The 22,478-nt window shown below is 43.7% G+C and overlaps 1 protein-coding gene across 6 annotated transcripts in view; it reads left to right on the top strand.

The window, feature by feature from the left end:
- znf827 (zinc finger protein 827) overlaps nucleotides 1–22,057 on the top strand; it is a 123,746-nt gene extending 101,689 nt beyond the window's left edge. For 3 of the 6 annotated variants that reach the window (XM_079499988.1, XM_079499989.1, XM_079499987.1), the window contains exons 10-14: nucleotides 3,193–3,355; nucleotides 4,333–4,499; nucleotides 11,591–11,800; nucleotides 12,125–12,302; nucleotides 16,994–22,057. In XM_079499988.1, coding sequence (XP_079356114.1) covers nucleotides 3,193–3,355; nucleotides 4,333–4,499; nucleotides 11,591–11,800; nucleotides 12,125–12,302; nucleotides 16,994–18,092 — 1,817 coding nt within the window. In that variant the 3' untranslated portion in view covers nucleotides 18,093–22,057. Of the gene's footprint in view, nucleotides 1–3,192; nucleotides 3,356–4,332; nucleotides 4,500–11,590; nucleotides 11,801–12,124; nucleotides 12,303–16,503; nucleotides 16,555–16,993 lie in introns of all 6 variants that reach the window. The other 3 variants (XM_079499992.1, XM_079499991.1, XM_079499990.1) reach the window with 2 other exon arrangements.
- The last annotated feature ends 421 nt before the right edge of the window (nucleotides 22,058–22,478 follow it).

Genomic DNA, 22,478 nt, shown 5'->3' with positions numbered 1-22,478 from the left:
TGTAGATGACAGGAAAGCATGATAGATGACAGGAAAGCACCCCATAACAACAGAGTATATATATATATATATATATATATATATATATATTAGGGATGTCCCGATACGCTTTTTTCGTTCCCGATCCGTTCCCGATACCACAATTTCTGTGTTGGCCGATACCGATACCAGTATTGTGATCTCCTGTTGTGTTTTTAGCTATACATCTCGTATTGTGTTTATAGCAGACTCATATGTGCACTTGCAGTTTGGGCAACTCGAAAGCAAACTCGGCATGCCCCAATTGTATTTACCTGCCATAGTGTCAACCCCTTACCCCTGTGTCGGCTCAGTGGTTAGACGCCGATACCGATATGACAAATAAGGGCCGATACCGATACATCTCTCTCTCTCTCTCTATATATATTATTACACACACATACTCTGTTCTTCTACTATTATACACCATGCTGTACTGTACTGTAGTATAGTATATTATACAATGCTGTACTAAATCACAATAATATTACACTAGTCTAACCATAGTGAAATGTTCTACTATAGTACACATAGTACTACAATATATTATACTTAATTACCATACTAATTTCACTATAGTTGCAATTATTACACTCTTCCTCTGTCTCTGTCTCTGTCTCGCTCGCTCGCACACACACACACACACACACACACACACACACACACACACACACACACACACACACACACACACACACACACACACACACACACACTGGGGGAGACATCCTCAAGATAAAGCTGTTCATGCTTCCCTGTCTCATGTTGTGAAGATGTCATGTTTACAAACCTATCCCCTAATCACCCTCTGCCCCCGCCCCAACCCCCCCCCTGCGCGCGTGTGTGTGTGTGCGCACGCACTAACACACACACTGTCCTCTCTCCTTACCCTGGTGCCTAATAATATATTAATAACATTTGTCATAATGAGCCTATTTAAAACACTTTAATTGTTAATTAAAATTAGCAGTGGATTAACGAGCTTGCTTGTGAAGTAAACAAACTTGAATGGTAAAAAGGTTAAAAATGCGAGTCACACATTCATACAGTACACATGGCTTCAGTCACACATTCATACAGTACACATTCATACAGTACACATGGAGTCACACATTCATACAGTACACATTCATACAGTACACATTCATACAGTACACATGGAGTCACACATTCATACAGTACACATGGCTTCAGTCACACATTCATACAGTACACATTCATACAGTACACATGGAGTCACACATTCATACAGTACACATTCATACAGTACACATTCATACAGTACACATGGAGTCACACATTCATACAGTACACATGGAGTCACACATTCATACAGTACACATTCATACAGTACACATGGAGTCACACATTCATACGGTACACATTCATACAGCACACATTCATACAGTACACAGGGAGTCACACATTCATACAGTACACATGGAGTCACATTCATACAGTACACATTCATACAGTACACATTCATACAGTACACATTCATACAGTACACATTCATACAGTACACATGGAGTCACACATTCATACAGTACACAGGGAGTCACACATTCATACAGTACACAGGGAGTCACACATTCATACAGTACACATTCATACAGTACACAGGGAGTCACACATTCATACAGTACACAGGGAGTCACACATTCATACAGTACACATTCATACAGTACACATGGAGTCACACATTCATACAGTACACATTCATACAGTACACAGGGAGTCACACATTCATACAGTATACATTCATACAGTACACAGGGAGTCACACATTCATACAGTACACATGGAGTCACACATTCATACAGTACACATTCATACAGTACACAGGGAGTCACACATTCATACAGTACACATTCATACAGTACACAGGGAGTCACACATTCATACAGTACACATTCATACAGTACACAGGGAGTCACACATTCATACAGTACACATTCATACAGTACACAGGGAGTCACACATTCATACAGTACACATTCATACAGTACACAGGGAGTCACACATTCATACAGTACACATTCATACAGTACACATGGAGTCACACATTCATACAGTACACACGGCTTCACGTTCTGTATGTACAGGCTGACAATGCATCACAGGCACGGCGCTGTGAGCTTGTCGTCGGCTATTTCGGTACGCAACACCGCCGCATAACTGAGAATAAAATCCGGCTTCATATACCCGCCCCCCCTCCACCCACCCACACACACACACACACACACACACACACACACACACACACACACACACATATATACACACACACACACACATTTGCACACGTTTTCACCCCCCCGTGAGGGCTTGGCTGGAAACAGCTTGGCCACAGCACAGAGAGCAGGAGAGGGGGCATATGTCAGCGTGATGGTCTTTTTGGTTTCCCGGGCGACATAAAGGTTGCCTGACTTTGTGTCCTTGGGGCAAGTGCGTGCGTGTGCGCGTGCGTGTGCGTTTGCGTGTGCGTGTGCGTGTGTGTGTGTGCGTGCACTGTGCACACGCGCTTGTGAGAGAGAAAGGGAACAAAAGAGGGTTGTGTGTGTTTTAATGAGAGGGCGAATGGTGACCGTTGCTTTGTCTCTGCGCTTCGAATTATTTTAAAGCGTGCTCCATTACCGAGTGCACGATTACTGCATATGTGTCCCTGTCTGTTTGCCCTTCTTGTGTAACTCTGAACGTGTGGCTGTGTTTGCCCCATGGGTGTACAGTATGTCTATGATCTGTCTGTGTTTATAGTACAGCACATGTTTTTGTTTATATTCTTTTAGGTTTCATACGTTACGATGAGTTACAATACGTTTTATACGTTACGATGAAACGACATCCTAATGTGCCCACACAGTCGAGTAACATTTACATACTGCCTGATCTGTGTGTGTGCGTGTGTGTGGGTGTGGCTGTGGGTGTGTGTGTGTGTGTGTGTGTGTGTGTGTGTGTGTGTGTGTAGGTGGGTGTGTGTATGTGGGTGTGTGTGTTACAGTATGTACAGTACTATGTTACAGCATCCAAACTTAATGGATCATCATTAGTAATGATTCAATAGTATACTATTCACATAGTAACTTCAGTACGTGGGTCTGTCTGTCTGTCTGTGTGTGTGCGTGCGCGTGTGTGTGTGTGTGTGTGTGTTTGCATGTGTGTGTTTGGTTGCAGAGGAGAGGAAATATAAGTGTCACCTGTGTCCTTATGCAGCCAAGTGCAGAGCCAACCTCAACCAGCACCTTACCATCCACTCCGTCAAGCTGGTCAGCACGGACACAGAGCAGATTGTCACTGACCACACAGCCGAGCGCAAGAGCTGCCCCTACTACTACAGGTACTATAATAGTACAATAATAGTACGACTACAGGTACTATGAATAATACTACGACTACACTGTTAGTACTACTACTAGTACAGGTACTATTAATACCTCGCCCAACCTCGCCCTAAAGGGGGAGGTCACGTGCACGCATCCGCCTGGGTGACGGCAGACTAATGGGCGAGCACTGGTGCTTCGGCATGGGGGGTCAGATCAACATGGAATGAATTCTGTACTGGCCATATAAGGAGCATGTTTTGAGTGTACAGGGTTTGATAAGGTCAGATCAACATATGAAATGTCAGAACAGGTCAGCTCCATCTATAGAGATCTAAGGGTGGCAGCGAGGGCAGTGTCTTGAGTGTACAGGGTTTGATAAGGGCCCAGGTAGGGCCAGGCTCTAATTTTCGGGCCTATTGATTAATTACACTCCTACTACTACTACTACTACTACTACAGTGAGTAATGATGTTCCTACTAAGTGGGAAGCTTCCAGTGTCCTGGAAAATAAAGCAAACACAGAAGCGTCCAAAACCTGCATTCTATCTATTCTAGTATGGAGCGAATTCACTGGTTGCAAAAAGTTTGATGGAATGGTCATAATGAGTTTATGTTTTCAATCAGGTCTTCTTCAATAGAACATGATTTACATTAAAATAGACTTATCAAACAGGGTGTGTTTTAAAAGTCACTACCATAGCCTACCACGGTGATCAGGACAGACTAATAATAATAAACGGGTTATAAACATTAGTAATAATGGTAGACATTATAATTCCTGTTATTTCATATCTCTCTACACAATCTCTTATAGTAGGTGACGCGAGTTAACTGCACTATTCATCTCTACTTTTTCTCGCTCCCTCTGTTCACCACATATACAGTACACACATTGGCGATTCAATGCTGAGAAAACCTTGACGTTAAACCGCTTTATTCTTTCTTCTCTGTCTCTCTCTCTTGCTCTGTTCTGTTCTCTTCTGTTCTCCAGCTGCCACGTGTGTGGCTTCCAGACAGAGCTCAATGCCCAGTTTGTGAGCCACATGTCTCTCCACGTTGACAAGGAGCAGTGGATGTTCTCGCTGTGCTGCAGCGCCTGCGACTACGTCTGCGTGGACGAGAGCGACATGAAGAGCCATGTGGCCGCCGGCCACACAGGTTAGAGAGAGCTTTTATATGGAATTAATCCATTAAGACCCGGAACGCTTCTGTGTCACCTTAGCTTTTAAACCACTTTAACCCATTTTGACCTGAGATCAGATTCTAAAAATGTCTTCTACATCCTGACAGTTTTCTGAAAAAGCTATGTTTCTGTGTCAGTCGTTCTTCGATTTTTCAAAAATAGCAGACCTACAAGCTTGTAGCACGCCACTCGGTGGCGCGCTATGAGCTTGTAGATCTGCTATTTTTCAATAGCTAAAGCATAACATAATGCTAACACCAAAAGGGGTTCCCGCCCAAAATGGGTTAATCATTAGTTTAAACTTTAGCTATTGAAAACTAGCAGATCTACAAGCTACGAGCTTGTAGATCTGCTCAAACGTTTTTAACTCAAAGCTTTGCTTCTGGGGGTCCCTGGAACAATATATTTTGAGGTTTGCGGCCAAATACATATCATTTTGGGGGTCCTTGACATGAAAAGGTCGGCCTCAGGTTCTTTTGGGTTAATGCAAAAGAAGTGTGAGGGAATGGGTAGTCATGGCATGCAACAAAGCTCTTGAGCTGGGAATCTAGCCCAGGCCGTTGCGCTTGTCTGGTCGAGGGCGCTCCCGGGAGCCATTTTAACTTTACTAAAGGTTGTGCTTTTCACGGCTGGCCTTGGTCAGATTCTGCCTGGCACTTTTGTCCTGTGCGTCTCATTCACTGCTCTCTATTCTTGCCCTCACATTTTTTAAATGTTCTCTCTCACTTTCTAACCATTATTTAACCAATTGGTCACAGTGAGATCACTAAAAAGTACTTTTTCAACATATGCCCAGACTGTGTAGAATTGACTTGCATGTTTTATGCAATTCTTTCAAAAAATTGTGTACCCTATGTGTAGTTACGTATGTGTATTTGTTGAGTTTCTGGGACAAGCTCTAGCGCTGAAGTATTTTTATTTATACATTACACTGAATTCAACTTGGACTGTAAGGCACTGCAGATGTGACACTTACTTTTGGTGGTGTTTGTACCACGTCAAGTCCTTACGATGACAGGTGACAGCAAAGTAAGCTTCATCAAAGCATAGAAGCATCAAGAAAGTGGACAGGGAGGGAGAGAGAGAGAGAGAGAGAGAGGCAGAGAGTAAGGGGCGAACTCAGAAGATGACCGGGCACCAACTAGCACAACGCCGACCTTCTCTGGACTTTCAAAGCTGCAGGTCTGAACCCCCCGTGGGTCGATATCACTGTTTTTGTGTGAAACAGCTTTGTCCAGTTTATCACTGGTGTTTTGCCCTTCCTGTGTGTGTGTGTGTGTGTGTGTGTGTGTGTGTGTGTGTGTGTGTGTGTGTGTGTGTGTGTGTGTGTGTGTGTGTGTGTGTGTGTGTGTGTGTGTGTGTGTGTGTGTGTGTGTGTGTGTGTGTGTGTGTGTGTGTGTGTGTGTGTGTGTGTGTGTGTGTGTGTGTGTGTGTGTGTGTGTGCGCGCGCGCGCGCGCATCTGCGTGTGTGTGCATCTGCGTGCGAGTGGGTGGTATTGTCCAGCCTAGACAGCTGAAGGGGTCCATTGGAGGCCACAGTGGCCTTGTTTATCTAAGAGGGCTGGCCCTTATCGGGCCTGAGGGGGAAAAATCAATAGGCCTTGGGTCCTTTGGAGACGAGCTGGGTTTACAATGCCACTGTGGCCATCTTTTTAAGTCCCTCACACAGGCTTTGGCATTTACCTCACACCCACACAAAATGGACGCCTCAGCAGACCACACAGAGCAGAGTGGTCAGAGCAGTTTAGCACCGACCTTCCCCTGGCCTGCTCCACACTGAACACACACCTTTTTATATACGATTTAGGCGTTTAACTAATGCGCTTACCCGCGGTGACTTCCAGTGGCTGAGCAGGGAGAGTCTCGGTGCCTTGCTCAAGGTCACTTTGACAACACACACACACACACGGTTATAGCGGAACGCAATCCTGGGAACATTCCCTTATCATGGGTCAGTCGTTCTAATCCCTCTGCCTTCCTAATCGTACCGTACCTCCTCGACGTTTGATTTGTGTTTCAAGCATGTAGTTATTTTTACCTTGTTATCCTGTCTTGAATGTGTCAGTAGTACCTGACCCTGTTGGAGGTGTCAGGGCTGGTGTGGGATAGTGGTTAGCAGGACCGCAACAAAAAGGTCCCAGGTTCAATTCTCTGGCTGCAGGTTTGTTTCCTGACAGAAATGTCCTTGAGTAAGACAGTTAAAGCTGCTACCCAGCCACCCAGGCACAGCACTGTACTTAACTTTTCATGCAATTTGAAATGGCCATCTGATTTACTAAGGCAGCAGATATAATAACACAATCGGTGAATAGGACTGCACTTTATTCCCATTTTTGAGTGTGAAACGGAGCTTAAAAGGTGCAGGTGAATGGTGGAATTTTGCAACATGGAGCAGATGGACCCAGATCATACCCCAAACTCACAAACTCCTACACGTGCTTTACTGCGCAGAGATTTGCGTATAACTAGTTCTTATGAGCAGCCTTTCAGAGCGCATTTCTAGACAGTGAAAAGTTGTCATCTTTACATCATATAAATGATTATTTACACAACTATAATTATTATATGCCTCTATTGTCTGCCTGTATAAGGCAGTAATTTGTTTTTCTACTGATTATTATTCATTCAATCATGGTTGGTTGGGTTATTATGTATGTAGCTTATTGAAACTGCAATCACTGCCTCTGCCTCTCGCACTTTCATTGTAATTTGTTTTTACGAGTTCATCCTGGACTCGCCTTTGCCCATGGTTTTAATAACCTACAGTAACTGCAGGAATAGCCTTCTGGAAAAAAAGAAAGAAAAAAGAACAGGAAAAAAAGCTATTAAGTTTGTTTTGGCATGTCTATTGCATACTCCATGCAATAGACTGTTTACAGTCATATGGAGTAAACAGGACATAAATCTGATCATTTTATTCAGCGCTCATCCAAATTAATCGTCATTCTGATTAATTTAAATAAGGATGAAAGAAATTGACTCAATGCAATCGCAGCTGACAAGGTACACATCAGATTCACTCTCTTTGTATTACAGTGTGCCTCCAATAATTCAAATTAGTGTTGTTACTGTACATAAGGTCCTGATCCAAATGAGATTTCATGTCTAGTCTCTAGTTTATCCACTCGCATGTGTATTTATAAGTAAAAGACGTTTCTTTTTTATTACAAATATTCACATTGTTGCTGTTCTACTTTGAAATCAAATGAGCCATTTCACTAAATAAATGGCCATTAAACATTACTTAAAATGATTACTTAATTGAACACCAACCAGTTTGAGGAATCGGAAAACAAACTCCTGAAAAGAGGTGGCAGACCGGATTCAGTGCCTTGCATTACAAACAAGAAAAGTGCGTTCATTATTTGAAGCATTTTGTGCAAAACGCTCCACACCTGCAAACGTAGATGTCAATATTAGCCAACCACGATAGAATATAAAAAATCACACAGATCCGTCTTGATCACATGACTCTACCAACTACTATGATACTGATACTATGATACTTGATCACATGACTCTACCAACTACTATGATACTGATACTATGATACTTGATCACATGACTCTACCAACTACTATGATACTGATACTATGATACTTGATCACATGACTCTACCAACTACTATGATACTGATACTATGATACTTGATCACATGACTCTACCAACTACTATGATACTGATACTATGATACTTGATCACATGACTCTACCAACTACTATGATACTGATACTATGATGATACTTGATCACATGACAACCAACTACTATGATACTGATACTATGATACTTGATCACATGACTCTACCAACTACTATGATACTGATACTATGATACTTGATCACATGACTCTACCAACTACTATGATACTGATACTATGATACTTGATCACATGACTCTACCAACTACTATGATACTGATACTATGATACTTGATCACATGACTCTACCAACTACTATGATACTGATACTATGATACTTGATCACATGACTCTACCAACTACTATGATACTGATACTATGATACTTGATCACATGACTTTACCAACTACTATGTGTACCGATTTGCGTGATATTTTCTATATCCTTTTATACCTGGTAGGGCAGATTTGAAAATGCAGGGCAGACGTTTTTCCTTGGCCTCTATCTAGGGAGTGTGCATACAAACTTTTATGCAGATCGGTTCAGTTATAGGTACAGATGCGACTTGGCCTCTTATAGTGCCACCATGGGGCTGATTTGAAAAATGTCAAGTGGCATTTCTTCCACAGCTTAGTGGGCCAATCGCGATGGAAAATCGGACAGATCCGTGTTGATCACATGACTATAGAGATAGTGTGTACCGATTTGCAGGATGTATGGATGAAATCTGTAGGCACTATAACAGGCCGTTCTGGAGAATTTGGGGCATAGGTTCGGAATTGGCATTCAGGGAGTGTGTGTGGAGGTTGGCAGCGACTGGACCAACGGTGTCAGAGATTAACTGTACACGGACGGACGGACGGACGGACGGACGGACGGACAGGGTGCAAAACATACTCTCTCCCCAAGCCTGCGGCCTGGTGGAGACAATGACTTGAACCTTAAATGTGTGTTTTCTGCTTATGTAAAAAGGTTAATCTATTTAGTGAACTGAATGTCTTGGAAAATGATGTGGCCCCTCTGTTTGTGCTCTATAAGAGGACATTCACCTGAGACAGCAATGCATGCCACATCAGGTAAATTAATATGATCCAGATACCAGATAGTGTGGGCTAGAGTTGAGGGGGTTGACTATTGCTGGGCTGGCATGGGAACGTGTGGGAGGTTCAAGGTCGTCTTTGATTCTCTTGCCGCATCTTTGGATATCTGTCCCTGCAATTACTGTCATCTTCACCACAACCTCCCTTTAGTATAGCCTGCCTGCACTAATTTGAAACTGCTTGTTAGACGTGCAGGAAATCCATGCAAAACTGACCCTCACAAATTGCGTAGTAAATCCGGTGGAATGCATAATCTAATCACGACCAGTTATTTTTTTCTCCCATTATTTACATCACTTAAATGTATCTGCATAAAGGAGGGAGGTTAGCTTTGCGATGGCAAGGTGTGCTGAAGATAACGAAGCAATTCCAGGGTGATGTGCCTGTTTGATCAATCAAGCATTGACAATTCCACACACAACTTAAGATATCACTTGTTTTGTCACGTTCCTGTCTTTAGTTTGCGTTCATCTGTGTCATGGTGTAACTTGGTGTTGGTGTTGGAGATGAGTAATTGAGGCACACATTCATGGCATTATGTTAATACAAATGCATGAATTTCACTGCACGTGCCTCAGAACCTCAGAGGATGGCCTCGGAGCCGCGTCTATAACCACACCCCGCTTCTGTGACGCACGTACGCAGGACTGCCTCTCACTTCTGTTAGGTTTTTGTCGGCCCCATCGAGGTGGGCCACTCGTCCCACTTGGTGAAATCAGACAACAGACCCCAATATTAAGTGCAGGAAGTAGTGAGGCAAAAAAACAGTTCCAACAACGGATGCCCAACGTTTGGCACGGCGACTCGGTCGCCAGACTGATCGCTCGGCGGTGCCTCTCGTCTCGTGGCTCAAGTCCACTTCAGCCGACTCAGCGATAATCGTAAATGATCGACCCCCAGCCCCCACCCCCTCCCCCATAGGCAGTGGCCGTGCCAGCGCTGGGCAGTGCTGTGTTCCTGGAATGTGACGCCAAGTAACCACGATCCGGTGGAAAAGGGCAGGAAATGGACTGGACTCGGCAGACGGCAGGGCTCGACCTGAGCCACGCTCACCTCACTTCGCCCACCATACAAAGGCTGGCCTCCAGCATACTGTGCAAGGAGTCCAACTCTCCTCCTCAATAGGGGGCTTATAGCGGGATCGGGCTTGTGTCTACCTCCGAAAATGAAGGCCAAATATCTCTGTCTCTGATTCATAAGGGATGAATGCCAGTGGCTGATCTAGGCTGGGGGTACACTAATGGAATGTCTTTTTAATTAGAATCAAGAAGACTAATGTGCTTCATGGTCAAGGTCCATACACTTTGAGAGCTTTTTCCTTTCTTTGCCCCTTGCATTCACTTCCATTCTGTGGCATTAGCTCTTTGGCCATGCTAAGGTTCAGTAGCAGTTAAATACTGCAGTGGTATAACAACTTATAGAACCGTTCAATACTGCATTCAGAAACCTGCCTTTGTGCTTTTGTACCTTTTCCGATTGATTGAAACCACATAGTAAACAATAGATGTTGTTTGTTTGTATGTTTAGAAAATGGCATGTAGTCTACGGTATGTGTGGATAATTTTCTTTATGTCTCGGACGTGTGAGGGCTGGTAAAGGTAATGTCAACCATTTTGCAGCCCTCTCTCGCATCTTTCCAGACTAGAGAGAGTGAATGCCCTTTGTTGAGCTCTGCTGAACTGAGATGCTCCCGCCATCTTAGCTCCCTTGGCCATGACCTGGGCTCCCTTTCTCTGTCTCTCTCTCTCCTTATATCCTAGTGAATTGCAGGCTGAGAGAGAGGATCAATAAAAAGCACACTGGCTCTTGATTGGACTGGTAGTACAGCCTTCATCAGAGGCCAGCACACTGGCGCTGTAGTGTGTGTGTGTGTGTGTGTGTGTGTGTGTGTGTGTGTGTGTGTGTGTGTGTGTGTGTGTGTGTGTGTGTGTGTGTGTGTGTGTGTGTGTGTGTGTGTGTGTGTGTGTGTGTGTGTGTGTGTGTGTGTGTGTGTGTGTGTGTGTGTGTGTGTGTGTGTGTGTGTGTGTGTGTGTGTGTGTGTGTGTGTGTGTGTGTGTGTGTGTGTGTGTCAGTAAGCAAGCAGGCTGCAGACATACATTATAGTTATTCTTTGCTCATATTCCCAGGTGCACCTTCACCTGTCAGTTCAGGTGGAATAACCTTACCTTCAGATTGCAGCACTTCCCTCTCAGGTGTTGAAGGTGTAAATGAGGGTCATCAATGTTTAAACAGCAAACATTCCCTCCCTGTAATGTAAAAACAAATCCCTCAATGTTGTGGGTTCACATTCCAACGTCGCCCTCATTCATTCATTCATTCTTCTCCAGGTCTGAATTCGAGGAGCCCTCTCAGTGAGACCAAGAGCACCTCGTCCTCTCTCTCTGCCCTCAGTGATTCGTTGAACAGCTCCGAGGGCGGAGACCTCACCCACAGCAACGACGAACTCAAGAGCCTGCTGGCCCCGCCCTCCTCCGCAGGCAGCCAATCAAGCTCCGGTAGCCACTCGGGATCGGGAACTGAGGACAAGTCGGAGAAAGGCAAGGCATTGTGGGAGTTGTAGTCACTTGACACACACTATCCAATCCAATCCACTTTATTTATATAGCACATTTTACAACTCAAGGTTTACAAAGTGCTGCTACCTTTGGCAGTCTTAAAACCTCACAAAGGCCCCTGAGAATATTTCATCTTACCTGTATTTACAAATTTCTACACATGGACAATAAGTTGTATTTTTATATATATATATATATATATATATATATGTCTATTGAGTCTTAGTTTTCTCTTAAAACCTAGTGTGGCACTAACCCTCCCATTCCATCTTCTGTTCCTCTCTTTCTCCCGTTCACTCTATCCAGGCTTTGAGTGTGTGTTCTGCAACTTTGTGTGCAAGACGCGGAGCATGTACGAGCGACACCTACAGATCCACCTGATCACCCGCATGTTCGAGTGCGACGTGTGCCACAAGTTCCTGAAGACGCCCGAGCAGCTTCTGGAGCACAAGAAGTGTCACACCGTTCCGTCTGGAGGGCTCAAGTAAGGAAAAGCAAGTACAGACAGAGGTTCCTAATTCCGCCCGCCCTCCCTCCCCACCACATCCTACCCCCCGTGCCCCACCACACCACACCTTTCCCCTCACCACCACACACATGCGTAATGTGTAGGGGAGGTAAACAGGGGTGTGCCAATTGTCAGAAACTTGTATTTTGTGTCAAATACATGAAAGGAGGTGTAATAGAAATGGTCAGTGTCATAATGTTATCCTTGTGATAGCTAGTTAACTAGTGGGTCATGTATTGTGGAGTGCATTTTGAGGAGCCTTGTATTTGCCCTTTTACCCCTAGCAGATACTTTGTTGCTTCTCAGTCAGACATTATGGAGACCAGGTACATCTCTACGTTCTAGTTTAAATGTCAAAGCATGTGATAGAACTGTGGCCCTATTGGAAATTACTAATAATTTGTTTTTTGAAGTTGTTCATTATTCAGGGTTTCTGCCTGAACGGTGTTCACACAATTGATTGCTCCAAAAGTCAGTGGACACCCCTTTCTAATTAGTGTTTCTAATTAGTGCCCTTTGTTCCAGTGAATGGAAATCTTAATGCTACAGCTTACAATGACATTCTAAACAACGGTGTGCTTCCAATTTTGTGGCAACATTTATAAGAAGGTCATTTCCTGTTCCAGAATGACAATCTACCCGTGGCCCACAAAGAAATGGCCTGCTGAGATGTTGCGATGAAGAACTTGACTGGTCTGCACAGAGCTATGACCTTAAGCCTGGTCTGCACAGAGCTATGACCTTAAGCCTGGTCTGCACAGAGCTATGACCTTAAGCCTGGTCTGCACCTTTGGATTGTAGGAATCAGTGGTGGAAAAAGCACATTTGCACTGCAATATAGAAATACTTTGTTAAAAGTCCGGAAGTAAAAGTCCGGATTTCAAAATGTACTTGAGTAAAAGTGCAAAGTATTGGCATAAAAATGTGCTTAAAGTACCAAAAGTAAAAGTACTCTTTGTGCAGAATGTCCCATTTCAAAGTATAGCCGATCTACAAGCTCACAATGCTTCGCATCGCGAGCTTGTACATCGTAAATATATATATATATATATATATATATATATATGTACAATATTTGGGTCCGAGATGTAGTGGAGTAGAAGTAAAAGTACTGGAAATTGGAAATACTCCAGTAAAATAAATGTACCTCAAAATTTGTACAGTACTTTCCACCACTGAATAGGAATATCAAATGCGAGCCAGGCATGGACACCATATCATAAAGTCCTGTGTGATCTGGTTCATGTAATGAGGGCTGTTTAGGGATTCATAATAGAATACTGCAGTACAACATGGTTAAATGTTGGCAACTGTGGACAATTAATCATCTTTAGTTGGGGTTATTTGAACAATGATACAGCAAAGTCATGATAACAGTGATATACAAAAAACAGAACAAAGAGATTAAATGAGAACTCTTGAGGGGAAAAGCCGAGCCTGGATCCAGACCCAGCTCACTCTCTGAGTGGACTGGGGTGCCAGGGCTGCGTAACCCCCGTGGACACGCAGAGAAGTAGAGCACAGGTGTGAAGAAAAGAAGAAAAGAACAAAACAAAAAAAGATTCACGCGCGGAGCTTCCACACAACCTGCGCACCGCAGCCGGGTACCATTGATTATAGTGGCAGCGTTCCGTTGTGAAGCCAATTCTGTCCCCAGTGTAGCTGATAATCAGGCTAGGAAAAACCCCAAGGTGCTTTTGAATACATTTCACATCAAAAGGAGGCGTCTACGATGGCCGTTTAGAGTCAGAGGGGAGAGGAGACAGAATATGGTAGAGATGGCCCTCCTCTGCCTCTGGTTCAGTTATATTCTCATAGTTAACATCAAAGAAAGATAAGATGATGAAAGCAGTGTTCAGGAAAAACACCTTACAGTCCCTCAAATGTGGATAATATCCAAACAGTTGTTGGGATGACAACTGATCTCTTGGCACACCCCGCCCTAGCAGACAAACAAACACACACATTCCCACACATTCCCATGACCCTCACGGCTGAGTTTTAAACAGACTGGTCGGCCAGGCACTCCCAAGTCAGTGTTTACAGTGTAAATCATGCAGATTGTCATATACATACACACGCCATACGTACAATACAGGAATTATCTCACTCACCCCTGAAATACAGTACACTTTAATTACACTCGGCCACATTCACAAACATGCCAGGCCACATGTACTGTATGGTCACAAAGAGCCTGTGTGCTTACACACACACACACACACACACACACACACACACACACACACACAGTCACACACAGTCACACACACACAGTCACACACACACACACACACCGACACCCCTCACATGTCAAACGCACAGCATGCTCAGTGCTCACCTAGGGGAGACACTGACCCCTGGATCAGAGGCATTACAATATGCACGTCTTTCACCTCGCTCACATCCTAGTTTGCTTCCAACCCTAGACTTTTAAGAGGTCCTCAACATGCAAATATATGCACGCACACTCTGATGTAGCTAGGTTATGTCACCTTAGCTTGGTAGGTATCCTAGCCTTGTTCCTCCCAAACACTGCCCTTATTAGGACCCACTACTTCGCTAGCCTTGCTCTCACGCCTCTCCCTCCACCCATCTCCCCCCCCCCCCCCCCCCCCATACTCCTGTAGGAGCCTCCGCTGTACTGTCACATGTATATATACAGTATGTGTGTCCTGTTCCCAGCTTGTTATGGAAACATGTAAGGCCATCTGTTAGCTGTAGAGCCATGCCAGCACATACTGTACTGTCACACTCACGCCACGCAATAAGCGAATGACACATAAAGTCACATAAATGGACCGTAGGCAACATGTTGGAGATCTGTCTGTTTTACTGCTAGAGAAACACCTCCGGCTCTGAGAACTTGCACTCACATGAAAACACGTACAGTTGGAGGCCATCGATATTGTCCTTTTCTTTTTGCTGAGGTTTGCGTGATCTGCGCAAAAGGACAGTTAACCCATTTTGGGCGGGAACCCCTTTTGGTGTTTTAAACATTATGTTATAATTTAGCTATTGAAAAATAGCAGATCTACAAGCTCATAGCGCGCCACTGAGTGGCGCGCTACGAGCTTGTAGGTCTGCTATTTTTGAAAAATCGTGAAAATATTTATTTCAGAAAACTGGAGGATTTAGAAGGATTTTTTAAAATTTTGAGGTCAGGCCTAAATGGGTCAAATGATAAGGGACAATATCGGTGGCACCCAACTGTAAGAATACAGGCTTTAGTGTCTGTGTAGTACACACACCGGGAAGAGTTGTAAACACAATTGTAGACCCTTTTATCTCTTTTTTTCCTCCTCCCCAAAAGTTAATTTCAAGTAACGCAGTAGTCATTTTTTTGTGCTCCCCCCTCAGTTCTTCTCATACCAGTCTGTGCATGCTGCAGAACCATTGATTTATCATTATGACTGCCGCCTCATCTTGCCATGAACAAAGTTTTGTGTCCTCCGCATCTCGTTTTCTGTTTAGATTGTCAGGGGGTTTGTCACAGGTAACCCAGCAAAGTTGTAAACCGTTACTATTGAGCTGTATCATAATGTGAGTCCAGTATCGAATCAGTGTGTACTTAAGGTGCAATGCTAGAGTAGGGGCTAACGAATGTAACATTATTGTGCGCATATTTTAAAGTGTTAAAGAAACACTTAGACTAAAAGGATCAATACAAACTATAATGATAATTGTCTAACTTTAACTGTCTAATATATTACATCATTTACATTTTCATTCAAGGAAGGGAGAAAAATGCTCAGAAGTAGCTTTACGTGTGTTCCTCATGTTTACACAGGTTGTCAGCAAATGCACATTAACTTTGGTGTCCTAATGGATATTTTCCACAGATAGAAGGGACTCGATCTCACTTTGGGCTAACCCTGCACAAAGCCCTTATGATGTATGTAAACTCGACCAAAGGCAGTCAGAGGGCAGCCAAACAAGTGTAATGAGCTTTAATGGAGCTGTATGCAGTGTCAGCTTGGGGGGGTTGAACATTCACACAAATAGGCATATACATTTTCTGCCCTTCTCAGTCCGGGTTCAAGGGGCGTTTTGTAGATTGGTTTGAAACTCTTGTAGCGATGTGAAGTGTATCCATATACGTAGGAGTGTGTTGGACGTACGCAGGGAGAAAGGGCCTTGAACGTTCGAGGTTTTCTGAGGTGATTCTGTTCTGCAGGGTTTGTGAAGCACTTTGGGGCCCAGAGCAGATGAAAGGTGCTATTTAAATGTAAGTGCCACTCCATTTCTTCATTTCCTTTCATGTCTGACTTGCTCCCATCCTCCTTTCTCAAGCCTGTTGGCGCGCACACACACACACACACACACACACAACCACAGTACCTCTCACCTTGCCTCTGTCACAAGACTCACAAACATACTTCTAAAACTACCACACATACTACCATGAACACACACACGTAAGCCCTAAATATGGATGTTTTGTACTCGTTACGTGCACTTTATCCTTTCACCCCCTCCTCTTCATCCCTGTGTTTTTCAATCTGAACTGGTGTGTATTATGATTCGTACTAGCTTCTCCTATTTCAACTGTCCTTTGCTGTTGTGTGTCGTACCTTCCCCCCTGTCCCCCCATTCATCTCTCCACCTTAAATCCCACCTTCCCCTGCTCACTCCTCCCCCTTCCTGTTTTTTTTCCTATACTCTAGGTGCCCATTCTGCGTCTACTCCACCAATCGGCCGGCGGCCATGGAGTGCCACCTGAAGACGCACTGCAAGCTGGAGTACCGATGCCGCATCTGCCAGGCACTGTGGCCCGACCAGGCCTCGCTGGAGGAGCACGTGCGCGGCCACCGCCTGGGCAACCACTACAAGTGCGAGCAGTGCGGCTACTTGTCCAAGACGGCCAACAAGCTGATCGAGCACGTGCGTGTGCACACGGGCGAGCGGCCCTTCCACTGTGACCGCTGCTCCTACAGCTGCAAGCGCAAGGACAACCTCAACCTGCACAAGAAGCTGAAGCACGCGCCGCGCCAGACCTTTGGCTGCCAAGAGTGCCCCTTCACCACCACACACCCCTTTGTCTACAGCCGCCACCTCAAGAAACACCAGAGCGCCAGGGTAGGTGGGGGGACAGGCGGAGTCGGAGGCGCAGGGAGCGGGGGAGACGCAAGAGGAGACGAAGAGGAGGAGGAGGAGGAGGAAGAGGAGGAGGAAGAGGAAGAGGAGGAAGAGCTCGGAGAGGAGGAGATGCTCATGCTGGAGGATGCATCACCCGGGAGGTTGTCCTCGAGGAGCCGTGAGCCCTTCCTCCTGGGGGGGGGGAGCAGCGGGGTCATTGGGGGCAGCAGCCCCCTCATGAGCCTCACGGCCTCCCAGGCGCTGCAGTCCGTGGCCATGTCACTCACACTGGGCAAGGCCCGGCCCCTTGCCGCTCAGCGCTGTCCGCCGACCGCCAACGGCGGCGATGCCGGCAGAGTGCAGAGGAGCCCCTCCTCCCTCTTCTTCCCCCCTTCCTCCTCTTACTCCTCCTCCTCCCGCCACGTCTTGGAGCAGTACAGGAACTGCGAGCGGGCCCACCTGATCCCCCTCACCACCCTGTTCGCCCAAAACAGCCGCCTCACATTCCAATGGGCGCCGCACCCCGACTCGCCACTCCTCCCCAGATCACAGCCCTCCTCCGCCTCCTCCCCTCTCCGCCTCTCCTCCTCTACCTCCTCGTCCCCTTCTCGCTCTCCTCCCTCCGCCCAGAAACACTCCTTCCTGGCCTACCTGGGACTGATGGAGAGGAGAGCCAAGACCGTTTGACCTCACCCCGCCATCTTGTTGATCCTCCTTCCCTTTTCCCACAGCTCTCGGTAGACAGTGGTGTGAATGACGCTGGAGCCACTGCACTGGGAGCACTGGGAGCAGGAACCTTTTTCCAATCAGACCAGCACAATAAGCTGGACCAGACAGACTCAAAACCTATTGAAAAAAATAAATAAAAAGAACATTTATTAGAGAAAAAGGCTGTATGTGCTTAAAAAAATGCATTTATATCAAAAAGCTGCTTTTCTTATCAGTTCTATCAATTGAATTATTACTACTACTACTACTCTCTCTCTCCCTCTCTCTGTCTGTCATATGATCTCTTCTGTTGAACTTCTGAATGACCTGGACCCAATTGCATTATCTGAGGAAAATAACCTATCTTCAGTTCTCGTTTTTTATATATACATATATATATATATTTTTGTCTTCAGTTGTTTCAAGATAAAACTCGATAAAGAAGAAACAAAACTTGCAAGTGCTACATTTTAGTGCATTTTCGTCTATTGCTATTATGCATCAAGATAGCATGCCTATTTCTGTGTTTCAGCTAGCTTTGACGTCATGACGAGGCCAATCGGACATAATCTCCAGAAGTATTAGCGAATGTGCCGTGGACAGAACCAACAAAACGGAATGTTTTTTTTCAACAAAAAAGAAAAAAAAAGGAGAAAAAAAAGGCTCGTTTCCAAAGCAACGCCTCAAACCACGCACTTAATTATTTATCAATCTTGTACATAGTTTTTTATCCTTCTTTCCCCTCCCCTTCCCACTGCTTTGGTTTCTGTTGGGTTTTGTAATAATGGTGATACATGTTCATAAGGTGCAGCCTGAAGTCACTTCTGTGTCTCAGAAATGTCAGCTCAGCTGTCTTATTTCAAAATCCACACTCTGCTCGTCTCTCTCTTACACTGTGAAATCCTCAGTGTAAATTTAACCTGAGATTGTAGAAAATGTACACTCTGAGTCAGGATTTTACTGTGTACGTATTGCATCTTTTAGTTGGTGCTAAAACAGTGAACAATCCGCCTGTTGGTTAAGGCCAAAATATGTACATTGTTTGGCTAATTGTAGCTAGGCTGCCACCATCTAAAATTTTCAATAGTCTTGCCAAAATATGTAAGCTACTGTAATGCTAATATAGGCAGATAGCCAGATACTGTATAATGTACTTCATGTGGCCTAATTGCATAGGCATGTTTTTTATTACTAATAATTAGTTCAAGGTAGATTTTTGCTATTGAAAACTCTGTCAAAGGACAGTTAGGGTTAGGGACAGGGTTAGTAATGGGGCGAGTCGGACCAACGCGCCGCTGGAACAATGAGCCGTCGTTATAATGACGCTGACCCCAGGTAGTCAGGCCTATGCGCCCTCAGTTAGGGTTAAGCTTGGGGTTAGTTTTAGGGAACATAGGGCTCAGGTTAATAGGTACTCTCCCGGCCACAGCTTCCCCACCTTTTAATCCAAATTCCGTCAACTAATCTGCCATTGTTTTAATTTGCCATTTTAAACAATGAAATGTAATTCCAGTCATATCATGCCTTAATTTAAGGAGTTGAGTCACAAACCCAACAAGATGAACTGCTACTCGGTTATGAAATTCTCTTCCCCAGACCCTACAAGCCAGAATGACTCAATCATGATTTCTGAGACCAGGCTGACTATCAGGCTAGCATCATATGCAGAATTATGTATTGCACACCTACAGTATATTTAGATGAGATATATGAGATAACTGTTTTGTGGAGGTGACCGTCTCTGGGCTAGCTAGGTATCTAGCTGCCCATCGCTAGCGGTCACCACAGGCCGATTCAATGGTGCTTTTTGGAGCTTTTTGTAATTTTGTGTATAAAAAAAGAACTGTTCCAAAATGACTTGAATGAATGTATTTTTGTTTTTCTTTTTGTTTGTTTCATGTACATGAGAAAGTGATACAGAAACAAGCGTAGCAAGGGAGGTGGTTTCTGTGCCGGTATATAGAGAGAAAAGTGGCGTGTTTGGTGGCCTTCTATGTCTTTTATTATTGGTCTGTTTGGTTTTATTTTATTTTTTACTGAGCCTTTTACATCATAGTGTTTTCTACTAACATTCATTAAGAATCCATTTTGAGACATGCTGAGGTGCAATGAAGAAGCGAGCCATTCACTTGTACAGGAAATTGTGATGGAGCGGCTTCTATTTAGACCGGCAGACACGGTACTGCTTTCTGCCCCACCCAACTCCACCCCCTCCATCTTTTTGAGTTTTTAATTGCACTTAACTTGGTTACAATGTCAAGCCAAAAGCACTTAGACCCTCCTGTAATTTTATTTTATTTTTTATTTTAGGAAAGTGCAAACATATGAGCTATCTGAGCCGTCATTCAAATCAAGACAGCGGCTTTAAAAAAAAGAAGAAAAAAAAGAAGAAGAAAGGTTTGCTACAATATGTCTCAATCAAGTCCCATGGCGTGATTTCATGTGTCGGCTTTTGGGTGATGAAGGGAGGCGAGTGTGTTGAGGGTATCTGCCTCTGTGAAATTGGAGAAGGCAAATGAATACAAATTGCTTGAATTAGACAGTGGAGGTCATGCTCTCCCTGGGAGCCAAAGGTCCCAGGCTAAATTGTTCTCGCCAATATTGCACAGTGCTGCACTTTTTGATTATAAGAATATGTATTTATCCGTACAATTCTGGAAAAAAATAAAATTGCTCAAAAAAACAAGTATGTTTGTGAGATAGTGAGATAGCAGCATAGTACAAGCATTTTATTTAGGAAAAAAGCTTTACCCATAATTGAAAGCGCTCATGTTCCTAAGTGGTCTTCAAGCCAAAATGGTTTCTTATTTGTAAAGGGATTGTTTTTATGCTTCTTACCTTTTTTCTTTTGGTCTACTTTAAGTATATAGTCGTTTGTTTATTTGTTGTTAATGTTTTTATTTTTCTAATTAAATCAATGGAAAGAAATGTGGATTGGACAGAGAACGTGTCATTTCCAAGACCAAAATGCAATTTTAAAACTACAGGACGTGATATTAGGATCGAATCCGTCATGGCCTTCTCTCAAGTTATTGCTTGGGGTGGTTTGGTTCTTGTGTTAGGTTCCTTTACTTTGTCAGTGTCCATCGATGCCTCAGTCGAGGTCCTTGTACTATCTGCGTTATCTCTAATACTCTAGTGCCACTTGGTGGATAGAAACCACCTGAGACTTCTGAGAATGAGTCAGACTAATTATCAGGGTCCAAAAGAAAATATTTAAAAAGATCAAGAATTTGTCTCTTTTGACACCTTTTCAACTGTTTGCCTTTTTAATACTGCATAACGGTTACGTAATCAAGAATGACTGCACTTCCTTGATCCTCTTCTCCCATGCCTCAATTTCAAGTTCAATGGAAAAAAGGGCAACAGGGCTCTGTCCAGAAACAGTATTTCTAAGCACTTATTTCTATGGGTTTGTTGCCTAAATGTAAACGGCACAGTGATTTGACTTTATTTCAAACGAAAGAAGAAAAACTTTGAATGATAAAGCGCGACTACCTTTTCAGCACTTCAGAGTATGCATGACATCGTCCCCTATTGCTCTCTCTCCTCCCTCTCTAGTTCTTAGCGCTTAATTGTTTGAGCTAATTTCCTTGGTTGCATTTAGTTGTTAGCATCACACTGCACAGTCTACAATCAATTAGCTTTAAGTTTGGCTGGTATTTTATGATTAGATAAAGGCTCAACTATCTTTTTTTGTTTCTTTTTATCTTTTTTTGGCACTCTGTTAAAAAAACATTGGTATGTGCTGTACAAAGCTTTTTTTATTACTCCGTTGTTAGGGCTGTACAGGGTTGTTTGTGATGATAACTGGTAAATAGATAATTTGTACTTTTTTGGTTTTTGTATTTGTTTTTTTGTTTTTTCTTTGGCATTATTTTATGTTCAAATTGCCAGTTCTAAATGTAACAGGATTTGAAAGTAAAGCTTACATCAAGATATTACATGAGTTGTCTCTGTTCCTTTATTATCCATATTTCAGATGGTATATTTTACTTGGTCCTCATTCCACACATGCAGTGAACACAGTTCAGACCATCAATTTTGACCCATATTTTATCAAAATATAGATTTGATTAAAGATCTACACGCTCAATCTCACACATGTATTGTTGCGCAATTCTGAAAACATTTGAAAGGTTCTGCCTATAATAACATACTGTAGTGCTTTCAAATTTGAGAAATTTATAATGGGGCTCAATGGCAGATATTGGCACATCAAAAAAAATCACTTCCACCTAGAAACTCCATTCACACTTTGGAGTGTGGAGACACATGCTGGAACTTTTTACTTGGAAATGTTTTGTAGTTTCTGAGTTATTTAACTTAAACGCCCAATGCATTCTCAATGGCAATAGCACAAAC

This window comes from Electrona antarctica (genome assembly GCF_951216825.1).
Source record: "Electrona antarctica genome assembly, chromosome: 4".
Lineage (NCBI taxonomy): Eukaryota > Metazoa > Chordata > Actinopteri > Myctophiformes > Myctophidae > Electrona > Electrona antarctica.
The sequence above is the reverse complement of the archived record's forward strand: the minus strand, read 5'-3'. Positions and strand labels throughout refer to the sequence as shown.